The 22,244-nt window shown below is 35.5% G+C and overlaps 1 protein-coding gene across 1 annotated transcript in view; it reads right to left on the minus strand.

The window, feature by feature from the left end:
• The window catches only part of PDXK (pyridoxal kinase), a 52,159-nt gene that overhangs the window by 16,857 nt on the left and 13,058 nt on the right, over positions 1-22,244 (minus strand). The window contains exons 3-7 of the mRNA XM_051984794.1: positions 10,320-10,424; positions 7,175-7,258; positions 5,924-5,970; positions 1,590-1,675; positions 421-466 (exon numbers count right to left, since the gene is read on the minus strand). Of these exons, the coding sequence (XP_051840754.1) occupies positions 421-466; positions 1,590-1,675; positions 5,924-5,970; positions 7,175-7,258; positions 10,320-10,424 (368 nt within the window). The remainder of the gene's footprint in view (positions 1-420; positions 467-1,589; positions 1,676-5,923; positions 5,971-7,174; positions 7,259-10,319; positions 10,425-22,244) is intronic.

Genomic DNA, 22,244 nt, shown 5'->3' on the forward strand with positions numbered 1-22,244 from the left:
GCTAACAATCACATTCAGTCATTCTTGAAAAAAGGCATGAAGAAATAGTAAACATTTATATCCAGTGACCTATGAAGGGGATACAGATGCAAACCTGTAACAGCCATTCAACTCTCTCATTTTACAGTTGATGAAATTGGGTAGTGATATCCTACAGTTTCATAAGATGTAGGGGACCTTTTACAATGCATTATGTTAAAATAAATAATTCATATGTCATGGGTAGACTATCTCTCTCCATATAATTTTTGACATTCATTTGCCTTGAAAAGAATTTTCTAATCCCTCATCCATCAATTAAAGACAGTCTTGAAAGTTGAAATCATTACAGTGAAACAGAATATAATAAAGTTGATTCTTAAAATTTTGAGGTAGTATATAGTTAAAATGAATTAAAAATTCAAAGGTAACTATGCTTACCTCTAATGCTTCTTCTTGTGTAGAAATCTTTTTTCCAGTAAGTAACCTAAAAGATAAATAAAAATGGGAGCGGGGGGGCAGAAAGGAAGACTAATTTATCAAGTTTTTGGTTCTATGAATTAAGTCCTCAGATACATGTTTCATGTATGCCTTTAACCCTAAAGTACAATAATGATTTCAACCACAAAGGAATGTTATTTGTTATATACTACCAAGAAGAAATTTAGCTTGAAAATTAAAATATTACAAGTTTTTAAAACTATAGAGCTTATATATTCTGTTCAAATGTCATCATTAAGCAAAAGATAGGTATCTCTGTTATCTAAATAGGCAAATATATAATAACCACAACTTATTTTCTTCTTGTCTTTCTTATCTTAATGAAATAGGCATTGGAGTAATGTATTAATATATGTGTAATGTTCTTAAAAATAAAGGCATTAAAAAAAAAAAAAAAAAAAACATGAACTCAAATCTGTTCTCCCTGAACCATTCTCTTCAGTCATCAAGAGGCAGTTTTACTGGAACCTTAATTCTGGTTAAGTTTTTATAAGGTGTACTACGTACACGTGTCTTTTAAGGTTGATGTGCTTGAGTTTTCAGGAGCTTAGGTTGGAGCATAGTTTTCCAAAGTTATCCTGATTTTATAACATTCAGTTCGACCCATTACACTAAATAATACACTAAAATACATATATGGACCATGATGGCTTAAAAAATTTATTATCTTTCTTGCTTCCCAAAGGAAAGCCCTAAAAGAAAATGAAAACACTTTCTACTTCCCTCTGCACAAACAAAGGGGGAAAAAATTCAATCAAAAAAACCTTGTGATTAAATTGTTACTGTTTTTAAAAATCTGTATTTTGTAAATCTAGCTCAATCTGGGTTGTGAATGGCAAGTAAACTGCTTGCCTTTTGGAAATGAACTAAGCCTTTCAGACACCTAAGATGTTGGCTCAATATATTGGGACAGAAAATTGTGTACATTGGTACCTCAGTGATTTAAAATAATTCCTATCTTCAGCATCAAGCCCATAAGAGGGAAGATTCCTATATGGTCGCAGTGCTATGCTCAATAAACTTACATTTAACTTGAGAATTGTACTTTTGAATTATATAGAGAATTAAAAATTATATATTTAATAAGTCTTAAAGAAAAGTTGATTTACTCAGCCTCAAACTGGTTTGGAGTTATTATATCTGCTACAGGCACGACTTTTTCCTTGTAGACTGGAAGGAGATCTTCTGGAACATACTATGAAAAAGAAAAAGAAAGAAAAGGTATACATCAAGCAAGAAGTAATAACTGAGAAACTAATACATAGGGTATACACATGGAAAGATATGTAAAGTGCCTAGTTCAGATTATCAGTGCTATAGGAGTTCAAAAGGGGATGTGATTACTGTAGACTGAGAGAAAGGATTAAACATCCAACTTCATTAATAGATAGGATTTCAAATGTCAGACTTGGGGGGAAGGGCATTCCAGATAAGGAAACTGTATATGGGGCAGTGAGTAAATCAACCCATTTTGAAACTGTTCTTGTAAGAAATAATACAAAGAAGGTGAATTCGTAGGCGAGACTATGTAGAGATGGAACAAATTTTATGGATTTTAATTACAAAAAACATAGTAGAGAAAGCTTCTAACTTGTAATTTTGGCTAAAATGACTAAACTATACTCACTAGTTTATAAGAATATTCTTTTCTCTGATTAATAGCATCCTAATCTATATCTGGCTACTGGACCCTGATGGAGGGGAAAGTGAGGTAGGGGACCTTGCAGAGCCTTTTCTCACTTAAACCCAATTCACTTGCATGTCATGGCATCAACTCCGTGATGTCACAGTCCTCTTCAAAAATGAAGGACAAACAACAACAATAAACAGTAATTCAATACTGATAGTTTTCCTTAGATTTTAGATCTCAAAAGAATTCTCTTAAAAAAAAAAAATCAAAAAATACAGTATGTGAAGATCTGACAAAAAATGAATTTTACAATATACTTCAGATCACCAATTAAGTTTTTAAATGGCTATTAGCCAAAATTTCTTAGTGCTGGTTTACTCTTCTCTAAAATATAGGTATTGAAATGTACCTGATAATGAACCCATCTTCCCTAAGTCATCTGGTCATGAAATATTTAAAAGACACTTACATTATGAATAAATAAAAATGATCTCTGGATACATTATTCATGACATGATGACTGAACAAAATCTAAGTCCTGAATCACTTGATTTAAATCTGATAGTTTTACTTGTATTAATTTGACTTAAGATAAAACTCCAGAATGACAGATTAAGATTGCTTCTAGATAGCCAGCAGAGACATCTACTTAGAAATTAATTAAACCAGGAGATCATTATATACCTCAATAATGATACTGTATGAGGATGTATTCTGATGGAAGTGGATCTCTTCGATAAAGAGATGTAATTCAGTTTCAATTGATCAAAATGGACAGAAGCAGCTACACCCAAAAAAAGAACACTGGGAAATGAATATAAACTGCTTGCATTTTTGTTTTTCTTCCCAGGTTATTTATACCTTCTGAATCCAACTCTTCCTGTGCAACAAGAGAACTGTTCGGTTCTGCACACATATATTGAATCTAGGATATACTGTAACCTATTTAACATGTATAGGACTGCTTGCCATCTGGGGAAGGGGATGGAAGGAGGGAGGGGAAAAAGCAGAACAGAAGTGAGTGCAAGGGATAATGTTGTAAAAAATTGCCCTGGCATGGGTTCTGTCAATAAAGTTATAAAAAAAAAAAAGAAAAAAGAAAAAGAAAAGAACACTGTGAGTCATGGAACTGAATATAGGGGTCTTGAAAAAATTTGGCAGTAGTAAAATATTTCAAATATTTCATCAGGATTTAATTTTTATGTAAAAATAAACACATCCATCCCATTAAACAAAAAAGAAAGAAAGAAAGAAACTAATTAAAAGATTTTTTGGAAAATGAAGTTTCACTATTGACTTCATATATTATTAGCAGCTAAGTCTTACTGGAGTCGGTTATAGACTGCCTTTTTATTTTAAAATGATGAAATAAGATGAAAAACAAGAAAGATGAAAAATAGATGTAAAAACAAGGGAATACAGATATGAAGTTATGTTCATCAAAATGCAAAGACTATTAAGGAAAAAAACTGATTTATATGGCTGAAATGTATTCCAACAGAAGATAAGATAATGACTAACATTAGAGGACAACCCAAAAGATGATGCCATGGCCAGGGATTCAGGTACTTACCAGTTCTGAGAAAAGAGTATATATAAAGTTAAAGAGAAGTAGAAGTAAATGTCTTCCTTAATTGTACATGTTCTTTAATCCTTAGAGGTTTAAAGACCATGGATTCCTTTAGGAGGTTAAGAGGAAAGTAACTACTAACTACCAAGCTTTGTTTTTCAGAGAGAAACAAATTTCTCACTGAACTTAAATGGCAAGAAAAGGGAGGAATGGGTCAGAAAACTTGCTATTGAATATTTTTGCAAACAGAAATGGAAAAAATAATGCCAAATGCATTTTGACTATATTTATTAACAAACAGAAATTAAATGAAAAGCACTAGATTTTAGGAATCCTGAGGTAACAAATCCTGACTCTGCATTATGTGGCTGTGACTGTTAATTTACTTCTCTAACCCTAGTTTCTTTTGTAATCTGGTAGGGCTGGAGTGATGATTTCCAGGCTCTAAATTCCATAATCCCATGATCCTAAATCAACAAGAAACAATGAGGCTAAATAGTGAGCTGAGTCAGGGACATAGTTATTCTAGCTTTTAGCAGGGGAACAATGAATCATCTAAAATTCCCACAGGAGACAGAAAAAGAGAAGAAGGGAGGAAAGAGGAAAGAAATAATAATTTAGAGCTGGAAGAGGCCTCAGCATTAAATCAAACTAATTTATTTAATACATGATGAAACTGCGAATGACAGATCTCTTTGCCCTAGTGATTTCAAAAAAAATCGAAGGAATATTTTATAACATTATATAAATATAAATAATAACAAAATGCTTTCTGGGTAAAATACTTCTCTCCATATAATTGTTTGAAATTCTCAGTGCTATATGTTCATATCACTGCAGGAGTTTTTTGTGGTCAACCAATTTACATAATGATACATTTAATGTATTAATATTCAAAAGATTTATCTATATTTATATTGAAAAAAAAACAATAAGTTTTCTTTCAAGAATGATAATTTATCATTGTACACAATACTCTGCACTTGATTTGGGTAAGAAAATTGCAAATGAATGAGTATGAGAGAAAGGGAGAATGGAAGGAATAGGGAGGAGAAAATAGAGGAAGAGAAAATAGAATTAATGGATGACAGAAACTTATCTAAGAGAAGAAATGGACTAAACTAAGGTTTTTTTGTTTTGTTTTGTTTTGTTTAAGTGGATGTTCCAGAAAATCTCCAACATGGTTGTTGTAGGTATAGGAAACCTCAGGCACCTCTAGGCTACTCAGTAAAATAAGAGAGAAAGATAAGAAATAAGGGAATGGAAATTATACTGTTGATATAAATAAACTGAAAACTAGGATGATTCTTGGGAAATGAACACTACAGACAGGAGACTACAAAGAAGGGGGGAAAAGATACTAATTAAAGCAATAGTACTCACTTAAAAAAAAAATCTTAGCATAATATCCTCAGCTAGGAAGAATTTCTACACACTGAATGTTTTAGTTGGAAACACTATGAGAGTGGAATTCATGCAGTTGCTTTTAAATAAGACCGGTTTTTGTCAAATTACTTGTTTTGAGTTAGTACTTGTGTAATTATTTACTTTTCAAATGCTGTATTTACCACACAACATACACTGGGTAAGTAAAATTTACATTAAACCAAACTATTTGCAAACTTATCTTCTATTAATTCTGTTTACTTATTTCACTTAAATCTGCTTAATTTGGTTTCTTCATCTACAAAATGAGCTAGAGAAAGAAATGGCAAACCACTGCAATATTTTTGCCAAGAAAACCCCAAATGAGGTCACAAGGACAGGACACCAGACAAATGACTGAACAAATAGCTCTCCCAACTGCTAGTGCCAAGGCTATTTCTTTATAGTGTTATTTTATTTAGATTAGAATTAAGAGAGTTCTTTGGAAATTTAAGGGATTTCTCCAGATATTTCCAAGCTTTTATCTGCTTCTAAAGCAGATAATTATTTCAAGTTCTCTAATCATGTTTCATGGTGAAAAGATGGTTAATAGTGATAGTCAGGAAAACCTTGCTTCAGGTGCTTTCTGGTCATGTGATCACAGGCAACTAACTCCAAGCCTGTTTACTTTTCTGTAAAACAAGGAGAAAACCTGCAGTACCCCTCCTCACATAACTGCTGTGGCTCTCAAATTCCACAATGTATTTAAGCTGGCCTCAATTAGCATGCCATATAAATGTCACATTATTACCAGTGAGTGACATACTGCAACTCTTTTAGAACCAGAGTCACCACTCAAGAGTCAGGGAATTACTAACCATGGAGCCTTCTCCATTCCATTTGTCACCCATCACCGGATCACACACTGCAAAAAGAAAAAGCCTTTAGAAAAAGACCCTTTTTATGTCATGACAGAAACAGAACATGCAACATACTTTTCAATGTTATAAAATAAAATAAAAATAAAATGTTGATACCAGCCCAGAAACTATAATGATCCCAGATTCAAGTGCAACCTCTGACACATACCAGCTGTGTGAGTACAGCAAGAATCTATGCTCCAGGAAAATACAACAAAAAAAGTGCCAACCTGTGTTGGTAGAGGGGACTTTCTTCACCCAGGAGATCTTTCCACCAATATCACAGTTCCAATCCCTATGCCTGATTTTTCTTTTTTCTTTGTGAGTAGAAATATAATTTAGAAAATAATGACTCATATTTAACCTTTATCAGATTTCTTGCTCTCTTGGAAAGGGAGGAGGGGAATAGAGAAAATGAAAAATTTGGAACACAAAGTTTTGCAAAGGTGAATATTGAAAATTATCTTTGCAAGTATTTCAAGATATAAAATACTATTTAAAAAATAAAGTAAATATAAAAAAAATGTCAATATAGCCCTATAAAAAGGATTATACAAGACAGCCCAAAAATCTAGTGCAGTTTTAAGGTTTAATAACTTCAGAAGTATAAATACATACTTATAAAGAAAACCATTAGAAATGTTAATTAAAACTTTAAAATATTTATGAATCAATATAATCTTATCTTGTCCTATCTACTGTACTCAACAATTGTTGAACTTTGTAAAAACTTTTTATCAACTGCTGGTCCGTGAATGCTTTTGTAATCAGAGCTTTGGGATTACCCAAAGAAGAATGCAGATATGATGGCTTAGATATGACCCCCAAGGGGAAAATGTCCAATAGAGATAGAAAAACAAGGCAGCCAAGGAAGAAAACCTTGTGGATTTATCCACTGGTTTGAAAATATCATCCAGAATGTTTTATACATATTACATGATAATGGTGTGTCACATGTTTCATTACTTAAGATTCATAAAACAATTATGTACATTTTAAAAATTTTAATAATTCAACTTCTAAGTTTTATAAGTTTTTAGCATTTATACTCCTGAAATTTTTAAGGTTTATAACTGCACCAAGACTTTAGGGATATGGTATTTTCAATAGACTAATTTAAACTCTACTAAAAGAAAAGCATTGGTTTTTCAGCTAATGTGATCTCATTTGGAGTCTGGAAATAGAGAAAAAAGAAAAACAACTACCTACCATACACCAACTTGGAGTTCTGCTGCTTCAGTTCTCTGATTATGTCGACTACCATTGCAAGGAATGATTTATCTCTTGTGTAACCTTTGGAAAGAAAAATAACAAAGTGCATATGAACTAGTTTCACTAAATGAGAAAGCTGCCCATGACCCTAATAGAGGAAGAATGGCAACTGCTATGAAATGAACATTTTTGAGGTAAAGTGTCCTATGACTATTCAGCATAAAATTGAGGAAGTAACAACATAATCAAGGAGGCACAATTTTTTTTTTAACTGAGGCAATTGGGGTTAAGTGACGTGCCCACTGTCATATAGGTAGGAAGTGTTAAGTGTCTGAGACCAGATTTGAACTCAGGTCCTCTTGAATTCAGGACTGGTACTATTGAGCCACCTAGATGCCCCCTCAATTCACTATTAAAAAAGCAAACAAATACCATGGGAAGAATGTTTAAGTAAATAATGCCAGAAACCTATTTTCTTTTTAATTGTTGTTAAAAACAAAAAAACAAAACCTATGCAAATTGTATTCTACAAATAGAATAATGATTTTATAGGAAATGCATAGGCAGAGAGTCAAATCCTTGTACTTGTCATATGATGAGAACAGTATAAAGTACTATTTAATCCAAAAACAATTTTTAAAAATACTTTTTACTGATATTTCCCTGAGGTCTCCATATTTAAGAAAAATTTCCAAGTTTTAATACAGGAATTCCTACATTTTTTTTTGGATATTTAAATTACCATTAATGAAAGATGAATTCTACTAATCAGAGTAATATCTAATGATAATCTTGTAAGTTAAGAAAACAATAAAGTGTTAGAATAAAATAGAGCCCTTAAGAATAATACTAATAAGGGTAATAGTTACTTCTCCCCATCAGGACAACCAGGACAACAATTAGAGCACTCCTCTATCCTATGGGATCTTCAGTCCAATTTTGAATGGCAAACTGAGCCTCTTCTCCCCACTCCCCAATTCAGGGTATGCAGTTTGCCTTTATACAAAAAATTTAGTTGCTTTGCCCTGATTATCAAGGTCAGGTGTTCTGTTTCATCTACATCCAAGAATAACACCCAGTTTTCCAATGGGCAAAAGACAATAGGCTTGAACCCAAAAATAATTTGCCCTACAAAGCTAATTATGTTTTGGAAGGGGGGAAAGGGAGAACCTTCATGTACTCTTTATGAAAAGGCAAGAATCCAGAGAAACCTAGAAAAGTAAATTTGAGAAATTGTAAAGAGCTATATGTTGATGTCTTGCTAACATTCTAACATTCTAAAAAAGAAACAGCTTTCAAACTTAATGTTTTCAGTGTATAGAGAGAAGTAAATAAGAATAACATTCTGACAGCTTAAAAGCTGGGCTTTTATAGTACAAAAAAAGAGGAGAGTAGAAGAAGTACATTATTATAAAAAAGGGAGAGAATTCATTTGTAATCTATTATAAATAGAATATGTAAGAAGGATATACAAACATGGAAGAGTGGAGAAATGGGAATCATCTGAATCTTGCTTCTCTCAAAGATATTGAGGGAAGATATACACACACAAACACAACATACCCAGAACGCCAAGTCAGATGGAAAAGAAACTTCCTGATCTTGAAGGGGGATTAAAAGAAGGGGAGAGATACATGCAGCAGGGAAGAAAACCTTAGACATTTAGAGAACAGCTGAATAAATTATGACATATGAACAGAATGGGATATTGCAGCATTGACAAGAGGATTTTAGAGAATCCTAAATAATATGAGCTTAACATCTAATAAAGTTAGCAGAACCAGAAGAATAATTTATACAAGGACAATTATATCATAAAGAAAAACATTTTTGAAATACTTAATTTGAAAGATCTTTATGATGAAATGATATGCAAATGCACATCTTCTCACAGAGAGGTAATAGACACAAAATGGATATAAAACATGTAAAGAACTGTGTTAAATTTCTAAGAATACAAGTCATTCCCAAATTGACAAATAATCAAAGGATATGAACAATTTTCCGATGATGAAATTAAAGCCATACATAGCTAATCAAATAATTAAATAATAGTATTCTAAATCACTACTGGTTAAGCAAATGTAAATTAAAAACAACTCTGAGGTGCCAGATCACACCTTTCAGATTGTCTAAAACGACAGGAAAAGTTAATGACAAAAGTTGAAGGGGATGTGGGAAAACTGGGACACTGATACATTGTTGATGGAGTTCGAAAATGATCCAGCCATCCTAGAGAGCAATTTGGAACTATGTCCAAAGGGTTATCAAATTGTGCATATCCCTTGACTCAGCAGTACAGTGCCATTATTAGGTCTGTATCCCAAGGAAATCTTATAGAAGGGAAAAGGATCCACATGTGCAAAAATGTTTGTAGCATCTCTTGTTGTGGTAGCAACGAATTGGAAAAGGAATCGATTATCATCAGTTGGGGAATGGCTGAACATGCTGTGTTACATGAAGGCAATGGAATATTATTGTACTATAAAAAACGATGAACAAGCTGATTATAGGAAGGCCTAGAAAGATTCACAGGAACTGGGCTGATGCTAAGCAAAACAGGCAGAATCAGGAATACATTGTACATAGTAACAGCAAGAATATATGATGATCAAATATGAAAGACTTGGTTCTTCTTAGTGGTTCAATGATCAAAAATAGACAGAAACACCTGCATCCAGAAAAAGAACCAAGGAAATTGAATGTAAATCAACATAATTTTTTTTTTTTTTTAAATCTCTGCCATGGTTTTTCCCTTTTGCTTAAGCAAATAAGTAACTCGGGGGAAAAAAAGATTGCTTTTGCACAGGGGGAGGGGAGAGAGCACATGTACCCACTTGTACTCACATGACAGAGAATATGTAATCGGTTTTGTAAATGATCAGATGCTATGTCAAAATAAGGTGAACACAAGGGGAGTTATAATTGGAGGGGAGATTCATACTCAAAAAGAATGCAGATGGTAATGCCTAGGGAACCATGTGCTCATATTCTTTGTCTACCAAGAAGTAAAAAAAAAGGACATAAACAATACATGTTTGTCTTCTATAAACATAAAATTTCCTTTCCTAGTCATATATACTAACATAACAATATAACTAAGATTCCTTTTGAGGAAAAGGGAAGGATTCTATTTTCTTACCTGTGAGAACATAATCATACTTATTTACATTGTTCAGCTTCAGGCCTTCATACAGCTCATGGAGTTCATTTGAATTTAACACTTGACCTTTCCAGTTTGGATAACCTAAAAAAAAAAAAAAAGTGCTGAGGTCTTTGCTTGCAATTGTAGATATGACTGATAACATTAAAATAATACTTGTTTTTGCAAAGTAGCATTCTGGATATAAATCATTTTTTTATTACATTTAAAAATTTTTCTCTTTATTCTAAACTGAACCAATACACAAAACTCAGAATGTATATATGTTAAGCTGTAAGTTCAGTATTTAAATTTTCTGAAGGATGAGCAGTGTCTCTAATGAAATTCTAAAATCACAAAGCTGGTTACTGGTTTTTTTCTAGAATGATTCCTTTTAAAAATCATCTAAGTAATCACTTTCATCTTCATGTGAATAAGTTTCAGATAATTCCATCACAACAGGTTTGGATAAGAAGTAAAATCTTTTCAGAAATGTCAGAGATAAGAGTGAAGTGCCAAAATAGGGGAAAGCAGTGTGGTACGCTCCCCTTCACAAGTTCCTCCAAAGAGATCTAGAAAATGTTATCACAATGAATCCAGATGAAGATGTTCAGAAAATGTCAAAAAGAGTCCTTTGTCTTGCCCTGCTAAGTATTCTTCAACACTTCTTCAAATTCTTCAAATACTAAGGACAAACTAGGAGCACGAGGTGAGGTATACCCAAAAGAGAGTCTGTGCAACAAGGCAAAGAGGTCTCCAAATCAACCTCATCTGAACCATGCCATGGCATTTGTGATGGGAAATCACCACCCCTCAATTTTAAAATCAGGGCAGACTGAGAAGGCAGTGATTTTCCTGAGGAAAGAGGACATGTATAATGTAAGGAAGAAGTTCAGAAGCTAGCAACAGCATAAGTGGTACAGTTCAGGATCTAATGACCTCCAGCATTTAGATAAGTCTGCCAAGAAATAACCAGAGCAGGAATCCTAGACTACAACTATAACATTCTTTTGAGCCAACAGAATCTGCTCTCCATAACCAAGATGGTGTTGGCAGAGAAAGTCTGAAGTAGGTGATAAGCCTGTAACACTCCTTGAGGCAATCAGGGAAAGACATAAATGAGGATAGGTCCATCTCTGTACAGGTCTTGGCAAAACTTGCCCTTTTCCTATATCCACCTTAGGTTATCTACCTTGCTGTATCCGATCAGAAAGCTACATTAAGATATCAAACCCCCAAGATAAATTTCCCCTATAAATCTATCCACGGACTACGCCATCTTTGCTAAGGGGGTCAGCATGCCATGGTGTTCTGCCTCATGTTGTCTTTCTTCTTAGAGTTACCTATCTCTTTTGGGGTACTAAATTCCCCTGTGGATTTAGCCTGCCAGTTAACAGCATATTCTCACCTCATCTTTTTCTCATGAGTCTCACTAGGGAACTTGTCTTTTCCACTATTAATTGTTAAAATCTCTTCATTTTGTCCCTAAGTTCTTCTCATAAATAAAAATACCTTTTGGCAATAAGAAAGCCATTGAGAATTTCACATGTTAATTGCTACCAACCCCCATATTGGGTGCCAGATCATAATAACCTCATCACAGCTATGTTCTATTCTTGTAGATCCAAACTCAGGTCTGGAACTTGCAGGGCTCAGACCAGAGAAGCTGGTATTAGACTACTTTATATCAGCCTACTTTGAGAGTCTAGAAAACTTGCATGTCTCCAGTATGTTCCTGAGATTCTCAATGACCAAGAAAGAAGGAATAGTGATGTGATTTATGATGTGGGGCACCAAAAGTTGGGGTTTGGCCATGTGAAGAATTCACAATGGCCATTCTCTTTGGCAAAAGATAGATTTATTTAGGGAAGAAATTACAGACAAAATGGAGGGATACAATGAGGCCAGAAATCGCAAATATGAACGAGTGGGAGAGGATATGAAAGACAAATTCCTCAGTGGAACTCACAATTACTCAGTAGAAAGGGAGCATCCCATGTTATTGGGATTTACCCTTAGCTGGTAGGCTAAATCCTTAAAGGGACTTATCACCCTAAAAAATAAGGAGCCATAAGGAAAAGTGAGGTTGAGAACCATAGTGGGAGTCAGGAGAGATAACATGTGGCAGGCTGATCAGCAAAGTCATGGGCCACAAACTGTTTTATATGGAAAATTTAGCTTCAGGGTTTTGATATAACTTGGATTTCTAATTGGATTACCTTTAGATGATGGGACCAAGGAACTGAACTGATCTCCATTATCAGAGCCTTCTTCCTGCTTGTCTAAGGGATTAATTTTTATCGATTTCTCAGCTAAGCACACCTAATATTGAAGACCACATCAATGAGACAAATCTAGATCTTACCTCCAGAAGCAACATCCTGAGCCCAACCCCTAATGTCAAAGTTCATAGTAAGAAAATAAGAAAATAAACAAACAACAAAAGAATCCTATAAAAATGAGCTATTATGATGTCAGGGATACTCAAAACTTAAATAAAGAAGAAAATAGCTCCAAATCATCTCTAAGCAATGTCTGAGAACAATACATCTTAGGCACAAAACCCAATACTTGGAAAAGATGAAACAAGAGTTTCAAGAAAATGTATCAGTTAAACAGATTGTGGTGAAAATATGAAGAATCATTGGACTATCTGAATACCATGACCTAAAAAAAAAACCCTGGACAGCCCATCCTAAGAAACCTTAAAAAGAAAACTGTTCAAATCTCTTAAAACCAGGGGCCAAAGTAGAAATAGAAAGAATCTAATGATCACCTCTAGAAAGAAACTCCAAAATAAAAACTCCCAGGAATATCACAGTCAAAAATCAGAATTTCTATGTCAGAGAGAATATTAAAAGAAGCCAGAAAGCCACCACCATAAAGACAGTGAGAATTTATAATGACATTGGATATGTCAAGGATACGTCGAGAATAACTTATTCAGCTCAAATGCATTATAAAGTAGAAGGGAGAAAATGTATTTTTAGTGAAAGAGAATTTTTAGGCATTTGATTAAAAAAAAACCAAAACTATGCATAAACTCTCAATTAAAAATACATGAGTGAAGAGAAATACAAAAAAGCAAGCATGAATGGTGGAGTGATAAGGTCCTAGAGAAACTGAAGAATTGATGCCTGAGGCAAACAGAGAGAAGGCTTGAGACCCACCCCCTGGAGAAGTAATCCAGTCAAAAATCCAAATTAAGTCAAATGGAGGCCCACCCTCTTGGACAGCTTCATGTTGCCATGTCCTTTCAGAAATCTCAGTCATGTTCCTGAAGTTAAATTTCCCCCTATAAAAATCTACTTATGGCCATGCCATATTCGTTGCTCTCCTTTATGTCAGTCTTCCATGGCACTCTACTTCATAGTGTCTTTTTCCTTACCCCTCCCCATTTCACGTGCTCTGTTTCCCAACACCACTTCTTACAGCAAACACTTTTAGGGTGTTTAGTCTCTTTCAGAATTTAGTCTGCCCACTAAGGACATGCCCCAATCTCATGGGGTGCTTCCTTTTTACGGGAAAATTGAGTTCCATTGAGAAACTTGCCTTTCATTACCATTATTTACCATTCCTGGAATCCCTAAATAAATCTATCTTTTGCCAAAGAGAATGTAAGTGGATCTCAGTTAACTAGCAAGAAGGCTCATTATTAAGGTGTGGCAAGTGAGGGATTATGCCACTGAATGGGTGATTAACACAAAAAAGGATTTTTCCCCATATCATTTCCTGCTACTCACCAGATGGAGAGGTGAAAGACTCAGAATGCAGATCTAAACAAATACATTTTATGTCACCAATTTCTTTTAATTGACTATACATGTTTATAATGAGTAAAGGCACATTGGTTTGGAAAGATGAAAAGGTGAATACTGGAAAAGGAGGGAAGGAATGAGGAAACAGATGAGTTTAAGATTTTTGCTAATCCTTTGCAGGACTGAACGAGATAAAGTGAGATCTTTCAAGACAGTTGTGAAAATCGAGTAAGGCTTCATCTATTTCAAAGTTTGAGCAGGCCTGAAGGACTTTTATTAAGTCAAGGGCATACAGTGTCTCCTCCCTGCTATCTTAAGGACATACTTAAAGTCTCCCTGCTATCCCCTCCCTCTAAGGGCATGTTTAAGTCCCCTTATTGTTATCCTCCCTATTTCAGCCAAATATGGGCAACTATGTACTTATTGGTCAAGTTCAATTTCTTGAATAGTTCCCGGTTTAGAATGTAAGATCCTCAGCCAATAAGGATGAGGGTCAGTGGTAGGAGAGGAATTTGTGTTAGGAATTAAAAGCGTCGACCTTATCCTCTATGGTGCCTCCTCCCTTCAGATTGTCTGCTCGATGGGTGGGACACCCGTTCTCAAGGATGGAAATAAACTTTGCTTTGCTTTTAGAGATTTATCCTGTTGTTTTATTTAGGGTTTCTGACCCACACAGGACTAAGCCTGCTATTGGCATTCTCCACCTCCTAGTGTCTTCCCCCAATGGCTCCTTTCGATTTTCCCCCTTGTTGATTCACATAATAAAAAGCATAACTTTGTAATCTATGATGGATGTTTTATCATGGTTGTTCCATGTTGTGAACTGAATATTATGATATTTTCATAGTATTTTTTTTCAATTTATTGCTCCCTGGAAACTTTTTATTTACCCACAGGGTGCCTATTCTACCTCAACTCTACCAAACTACCAACTATAATTCTTTAGGAAGCATAAAATATGCTCCACACCTCCTGAGAAGCAATGTACTAAACAATTTAGATATGGCCAATGAGAATTGCAATTGCAGTATGACAAAGTGTTATGCCAAATCATGCAATACATACTAAAGAAATGAAGGGGAAAAAAAAATAGACTCAAAAATTTTACCAGAGACACATTGAAAGAAGTAGTGATGCGGGAAAGCTTGCTTTCTAGATTCCCACCCTCTCCTAGTTAATAATGTAAATTGCCCTTTAACTCACAAATCCTGGTCCCTTTGAATTTCAATAGATCTGACCTGTTCCCAGCCCCACCCGGATATGAGCCAACTTTGGGGCTACACCCGAAAGCCCCTCGAGCTAAGTCTCCTATTATAAAAAGGCCATGCTGGGAACCCCTCTTGCAGAGAGTCTCTTTGCAGAGATTCCAAACATGGCTACCATGTGAGGACCCTCTGTCCACTGGACCCTCTGTTCAGTGCCCTCCTTATCTTTGCTTATATAATAATAAACCTCTTTTATCAATCTAGCTCTCTGGGCCAATAAATGCTTTTATTGGGAACTCGCGCCGCTACTAGACCACCTTGCGCCGAATCTGTACCCCAAACCTGCCACTAGACCTTAACCCTAATTTATTTAGGTACCCCAAAGCTAGACCTCAACAGTAGGAGATGAATAAAAATGACAGTAATTTTAACACATGTTAAATGGGTATTTCTTAACCATCTGTGGCAAGCTACAGCTTCACTTGGGCCCAAGGCTACAAATGAACAAGTTAGGACAGAACACTGACACCATGGCAGAAGGGGGTGAGGTGGTAACAATGGGTTCATCTTGACTACAGCTCCTACTGGACTAAAAGATGTACAATAAATATATATGGAACTTCAAGTTTGTTATGGAAGGGTTGCTTGTGAGATATTGTGAAATGATGCTATTTTCTACATAAGAAATAGTTCATAAGGTGAATGTTGGAAACTATCTTTGTATGTATTTGGAAAAATAAAAAACTATCAAAAAAATTCAGCAAAAACACAGATGGGGCATACAAGACCAGGAGAGAATACTGATCCCTTATACTAATGAAGGTGATTACTCCTAGTCAATGATTTAATCAGATTAGTAGGCATCAAGAGATTTGTGAAGAAGCAAGCAAAAGAACTGAAGGCAGAGAAGGATGCTATTCAATACATATAAGCCTAGTCATGTGTCCTTCATACAAATTTAGAACTGGACATATATGTTCTCATGTATTTCAAACTCTCCTGCAAATACCTTTAGAATCTGTGACCATCTCCAAGCCAAGCAGTCTCTACTTGAGGCACAATTTGCATTTTCTTCTGAAACTTCTGGCAGGGCTACTCCCAGCAAATAAGTTATAGTCTATTTCATGGAAAATGTGGGGGCCATTCTCTCGTTCCCTCCTCATCTCACATAATAATAGCAAGTATTTACAAAGTACTGTAAGGTCTCCAGAAAAAAACCTTCCTTACTAATGCAAATTCCTCTGCAGGCACAAGTTATTCCATTCCATTTCTTTTTTTTCAGCAAAAGTTCCCCTGTATCATACTCATTCTCTCACTTTTCTTTCATTTTTCCAAGGCTGAGCTGTTTCCCAATTGCCTATTCATGTCCCCTATACTTAAAAAAAAACTATTCGATCCATACTAGAGAAGGCCATTCACAATCTGTTTCCACATCTTTTCTTTATTCCCTTCAAATGAAACAGCTTTCTCCAAAATGACCGGTGATCTTTTAATTACCACCTCTAACAGCTTGTTCTCAACCTTTGTCTTTCTATTATTATTATTATTATTATTGCTTTTTATTTTCAGCATTGACAATTGCGAAACCTTTTGTTCCTATTTTTCTCCTCCTCCCCACCCCTTCCCCCCAGATAACCATTACATGTTAAAGTATATGTTAAATACAACATATATACATATCCATAGTTATTTTGCTGCACAAGAATCGGACTTTGAAATAATGTATAATTAACCTGTGAAGGAAATCCAAAATGCAAGCAGACAAAAACAGAGGGATTGCTACGTTGTAGTTCACACTCATTTCCCAGAGTTTTTTCGCTGTGTTTGTTGCTGGTTCTATTCATTATTGAACAAATGGAACTGATTTGTCAACCTTTATCTTTCTTGACCTCCTTACAGCCATTAACACTGCTGGTCATCCTCTTGTGGGATGAGTGCTAGATCCCTTTTCCCCAAATTAATTAGAGACATCTTCAGGTACAAAGAGAAAGTATTTATTTTGTCCCTGAAGGGAGAGCCCAGCACACCCAGGAGGCATCTCAGCTCCCAACATGTGCTCTACCTGATGAGCTGAAAGCAGTAAAGCTGGTTAAATAGCAAAAGACCCAAGTCTTTTCATTGGATAAGTAACCCTCATTGACCAAATGTTGTCTGCTTCCTGTGGATCACTTCCTTCACTGACCTAGGTCTAGAATCTGTGACTTCCTGCAACCTGGGCCCAAGACTTCATCTTCTAGCTCTGCAGATCTCTGAGAATAGGGGATCACCCCGACTTAGGCCTGGTCTTCTCCCTAAGTTTTCATGTTACTGTCGTATCCTGTATCTCTTGTCTGAGCATTCCTTTTTAATCTCCTTAGATGGATCTTATGTCCAGGTCAGGTCCACTGATCCCAAAGCTTTGTCCAAGGCTCTCTTCTCTTCCCCTTTAATGCAATTTCCCCTACTGACCTCATCAGTTCTCGGATTTAAATTTAGTATCTCTATAGATTATTCTCATTAATTTATCCATTCGAATCCCTCTTTGAACCTTTGGTTTTTCTTCTCCAACTGCCTATTGGAATCTTGAACTGAACAGACATCTTAAATTCACATAAAATTTAACTTATTATCTACTCCACCCAAAATTCCCTACTGAGAGTACCAACATCCTCTCAGGTACCTAGGACAGCAACCTAGATGACATCCTCACTTTTTCCCAATTAGCTCTTGTGTTCTATCTTGTAAAGCCAAGTCACGTCACATACTTTCCCCCCCTATTTATTCAATTGTAGGGGTTCCTTAATGCCAACAAGTCCAAAAATCAGTTTTGGCTTTTAAAGGCTTCAGTAACCTGGCTCTTCCAATTTTTCAAGAATTCTTACACACCTTATAAAGTTACCAAGTTCTTACCAAGACCTACAAACCTGCTGCTCAAGCCAGGAAAGAATATTATTTTACATTCTTGCAAAAGTTATCTGCAACATAACATTTGCAAAAACGATTATTTAAGCTAATAGGCACATTTAAAATCAATAAAATATGCCTTCTCATACCCTATCCCCAAAATGCAAGACCCTCTCCTGATTCCCCATTGGCTGAGTACTACAGACAGTATAGCCTATCCAGAGAGCCTAATTCCCCCATGTTTCATTTTCATTTTTCTTCATTTCTTTAAGTTTTGTAACTGTGGAAACTAAACCCTCATTTCTCACATAACGCATATCAAAGTACTCTACTTGTACTCTTCAATCCAGTGACTTTAGTCTACTGTCCCTCCTTCATTGGTTACCTCCTATAACTGGAATGTGCTTCTCCCTTTCAAATATGACTTCCCAAGCTTTCTTATTCTTCATGCTTCCCTTTGAGACTATCTCTAATTTATGTGTGTGCATATAAACATGCATAATATATGCACACATATAAACATACATACATATATACAAATGTGTGTGTGTGTATGTCTCTAAGACTCAGCAGACTAGTGAAGTTAACTGGACATCACCTGCATTCCATTAAACAAATTTGCCTTGCCTGGAGCTAAACCTCCACTGCACTTCCAAGTCATTCCTGTGCCACATTTCCTTGTGTGTGCCCAGTGGTATAGTGGTAAATGTTTAACAATCAGATCCAAAGGGAAAAAATATACTCAATATTTTTAAGCATAATGGGCACTAAATTAACATTTGCCATTAGTTTCTTTTGAAAAACAAAATTAAGTCAAGATTTGATCTGCAGCTTTTTGTTGGTTTTCTGAGGTGTAAATGAATATACTAAATATTCTACGAGTGGCTTTCATCCACTGGCTCTAGCTTTGTCTACTCCTCTCTCCTAGATTCCCCTTATGTGTTCCCTTTCCCCATTAGAATATAAGGGAAGAAAGGGAATAGAATAAGTAAAGATATTAGAGACAGAAGAAGGAGATTTATAAAACTTCAAAGAGGGGCAAGGAAGTTTCAAGCTTATACTATTATTGCTCCCAAAAGGAAAGTGATTCCCTCCATTGAAGGAGCAAAGGTTGGGCTGACTACAAAGGAACTGGTGAAGTTGCAAAAGAAGTTCAAACAGAAATCTGATAAGTCATTAGAACAATAAATAATTGCTCCTGAGGACATGGCCAAAAGAAATCAAAACTAAGATAGCCTCCTCCAAAATTTGATAAGCTTGAGAAACTTTCTAAAGACTGTACATATTCAGCTACAGATAGAGATTGCCTTTTGTTCCTTTTTCTGGGGCTGAAATGGGGAGCTATTTTCATTAGAACATGAAAAATTCCTTAGCAGATTCCCCTTAGGGGTTTTCAAGAGAGAAAGAAAAAAATTGTTTTTACAAATGAGATCTGTTCTACTCCACTGAAATCCCTCCCATAGTTAACCACATACCCTCAGAACAGTCAGCCTCAGGGGGAATAAGATTTTATCTTCAGAGTGGAGTTCCAACAAAATGAGAAAATCTTCGGAACTTAGCTATGCATCTCCCTGCCAGGGCAAACTGGAGGGGTATAGGCTAAGAAAGTGGGAAGATTTAAGATATAAAAAGAGCTGCAGTAGTGCAGATACCCATCAGTATGAATAGATATTCTGGGAGAAGAAGAGGAGAGTGGAAAGGAATCACAAAGCCCATACTTGACCAAGGCATACAGTGAAATTCAGAATTTAATCCTTCAGTCCCACCTCCCATTTCTCCCATTTGGATCATTCAGAATATTATAGAAGGCATACCACAAAAGGAAAAGAGTCATAAGTATCTGTCTAAGCCCTTTTGTCGACCTGTGTACCAGGGCCACATGAAAACCCTAGAAACTACAAGGCAGAAGTTTATAGTAGACTATAGAGACAAAAGTCTTCATTTTACAATAATTTACAATAGTTGTCTGAGTTCATTAATATTACAGACCAAGAAACTCTGGCCTGATATGAATAGTATTGGGTAGCATAAAATTACTGATGTTACCAATACAATTTCCCCTTTCCCCCACTTTTCCTTTGTCTGAGAGGTCACAAACAGTAACTTTTGCCTGGGAATGAGCAAATATACTTTCACTGTTATTTTCCCAGAATTAGGCCTAGAAACCTGAAAGGGGCATCTCTTCCTAGGGGAAGAACTAATGTACAAAAACTACAAGGAAAATAAAATGTTGACCAAGCCAGATGAGCCATGGCATCACAAAGTATCTTGATGAAGCTATAAGGAGGAAGAAATCAACTAGTCACCCATAAGCACATCTCTTTGAAATGAGGCCCAGAACATGCTACAACCCAGAAGATGTAAAAGAAGGCTGTCCAGCAATTTTACCCCTTAGGCCCTTACAGGGTTCATGTTGATGGAAGTCTCTGTCTAGAAAACAAACTGACAGGAACATCTGGCAGGTAGTAGCCAAAAACAGCTTGCTGAATTTCTAGAGATGTTTCCCACTATTATCTTTTAAAAAGATTGCTAATAATAATAAAATGATTGCTAACTATTATCTTTTAAAAAGCATTTATTCATACCCAATAATACAAGAAATAATTGGGAATTCCAAGGGTGGAGGCAATTCAGGAAGTTGTTTGAGCTTTCCCAGCTTCCCTAGAAAACCACATTAAACAAAGTTTACAAATAGGGTCTGGAACAACAAAGCCTACAACGATATGGAATGAAACAATTTTCCAGCTAATGATAGGTTGGAAGGATTCAAGAAAGGACAGTCTCACTGAGGTGAAAAGGGTGCACAGCTAAGCTCAGATGGTGTCCTAAAAAGTCTTCATCATCTTTTTGTTCAGAGTTGGCTCTTAGGTGTTTGGTGTTGTGAGAGAATTACATGAGGGTTTAGTTTCCACACAATCAGGAAAATGAAAACAATTTTCAATGAGAAATGAAACTGAAACCTAATGGTTAGGCTGAACTAAAATTGGAACAAAGGAAAGAGAATCCATAAATTAAGAGTAAGAAACACACTATGAGGTATAATCAGGGGTGGGGACTACATATGATCAGTACAGGTCAATGATACAACTTGGATCCAGTACTTCCTGATTCTAAGGGCAGTCCTTTCACCCAACAAGCCATAATGCTGCTAAAAAGATTATTTTCCCACAACTATAGAAAATAAATTGAGGAATGTGTGTCACTGATGATAGAGTCAGAGGACCTGAGTTAAATCCTGTTTCTAAGGCTTATTCCCTCCTCTTATATATGCAATTAATTGCCAGATATTACCATTTTTATCTATACAGCAACTGTTACATCAGACCTTCTCACCTAAAATCCTAGGAAAGCCTTTTCACTGGACATGTCAAGTGTGGGACCTCCTTACAATCCCTCAAAATGTTCCTCAAGAACCACTTTCTAAAAAGTTTTTTCTGATTCCCATAACTGCCAGTATCTTCCTTCCCAAACTACCTTATATTTAACTGTTTTATATATTTTTATTTATTCTATAAGTACTAATGAATGTCTTTGTTACCACTCCCATTAGAATGTAAGCTCTTTGAGAACTGAGATTACCTTAATTTTTTGTGCTTGTATCTCTAACACTTAACAGTATCCAGCATATAGGAGATGTACAAGTTTTCTAAAACAACAACAACAAAATGCTTAATAGATTAACAATCTCCATGGTCCCTTCCATTTGAAATTTTAAGACAAAAAACAACAAAAACATATATAGAAGTTACTCCATACTGGCCAAGTCCTTTTCAGAATTAAAATTAAAAATGAAAAAAAAAAAAAAAAAAGGTACTCCCTTTCTCTCCCTCATAGTGCCTTCCCTTTAATGGCACTTTTCTCCTTATTCTAGCTAACTCTGGTCAGTGTAACCTGCATTAATAGCTTACTCTCACCTCACACCTCACCTAAATAGCCAACCACACGAGGATCTTTATATAGGTAGCTTTAATTATAGAGTCTATTATCATTACACATTGCTTCCTAAGTCTTCCAATAAAAAGCATCATGCCAGGAATTAATGATGTAGCTTTATAGCAGGCTGAAAAATACTCTTCTAT

This window comes from Antechinus flavipes, chromosome 3 (genome assembly GCF_016432865.1).
Source record: "Antechinus flavipes isolate AdamAnt ecotype Samford, QLD, Australia chromosome 3, AdamAnt_v2, whole genome shotgun sequence".
NCBI classification, from domain to species: domain Eukaryota; kingdom Metazoa; phylum Chordata; class Mammalia; order Dasyuromorphia; family Dasyuridae; genus Antechinus; species Antechinus flavipes.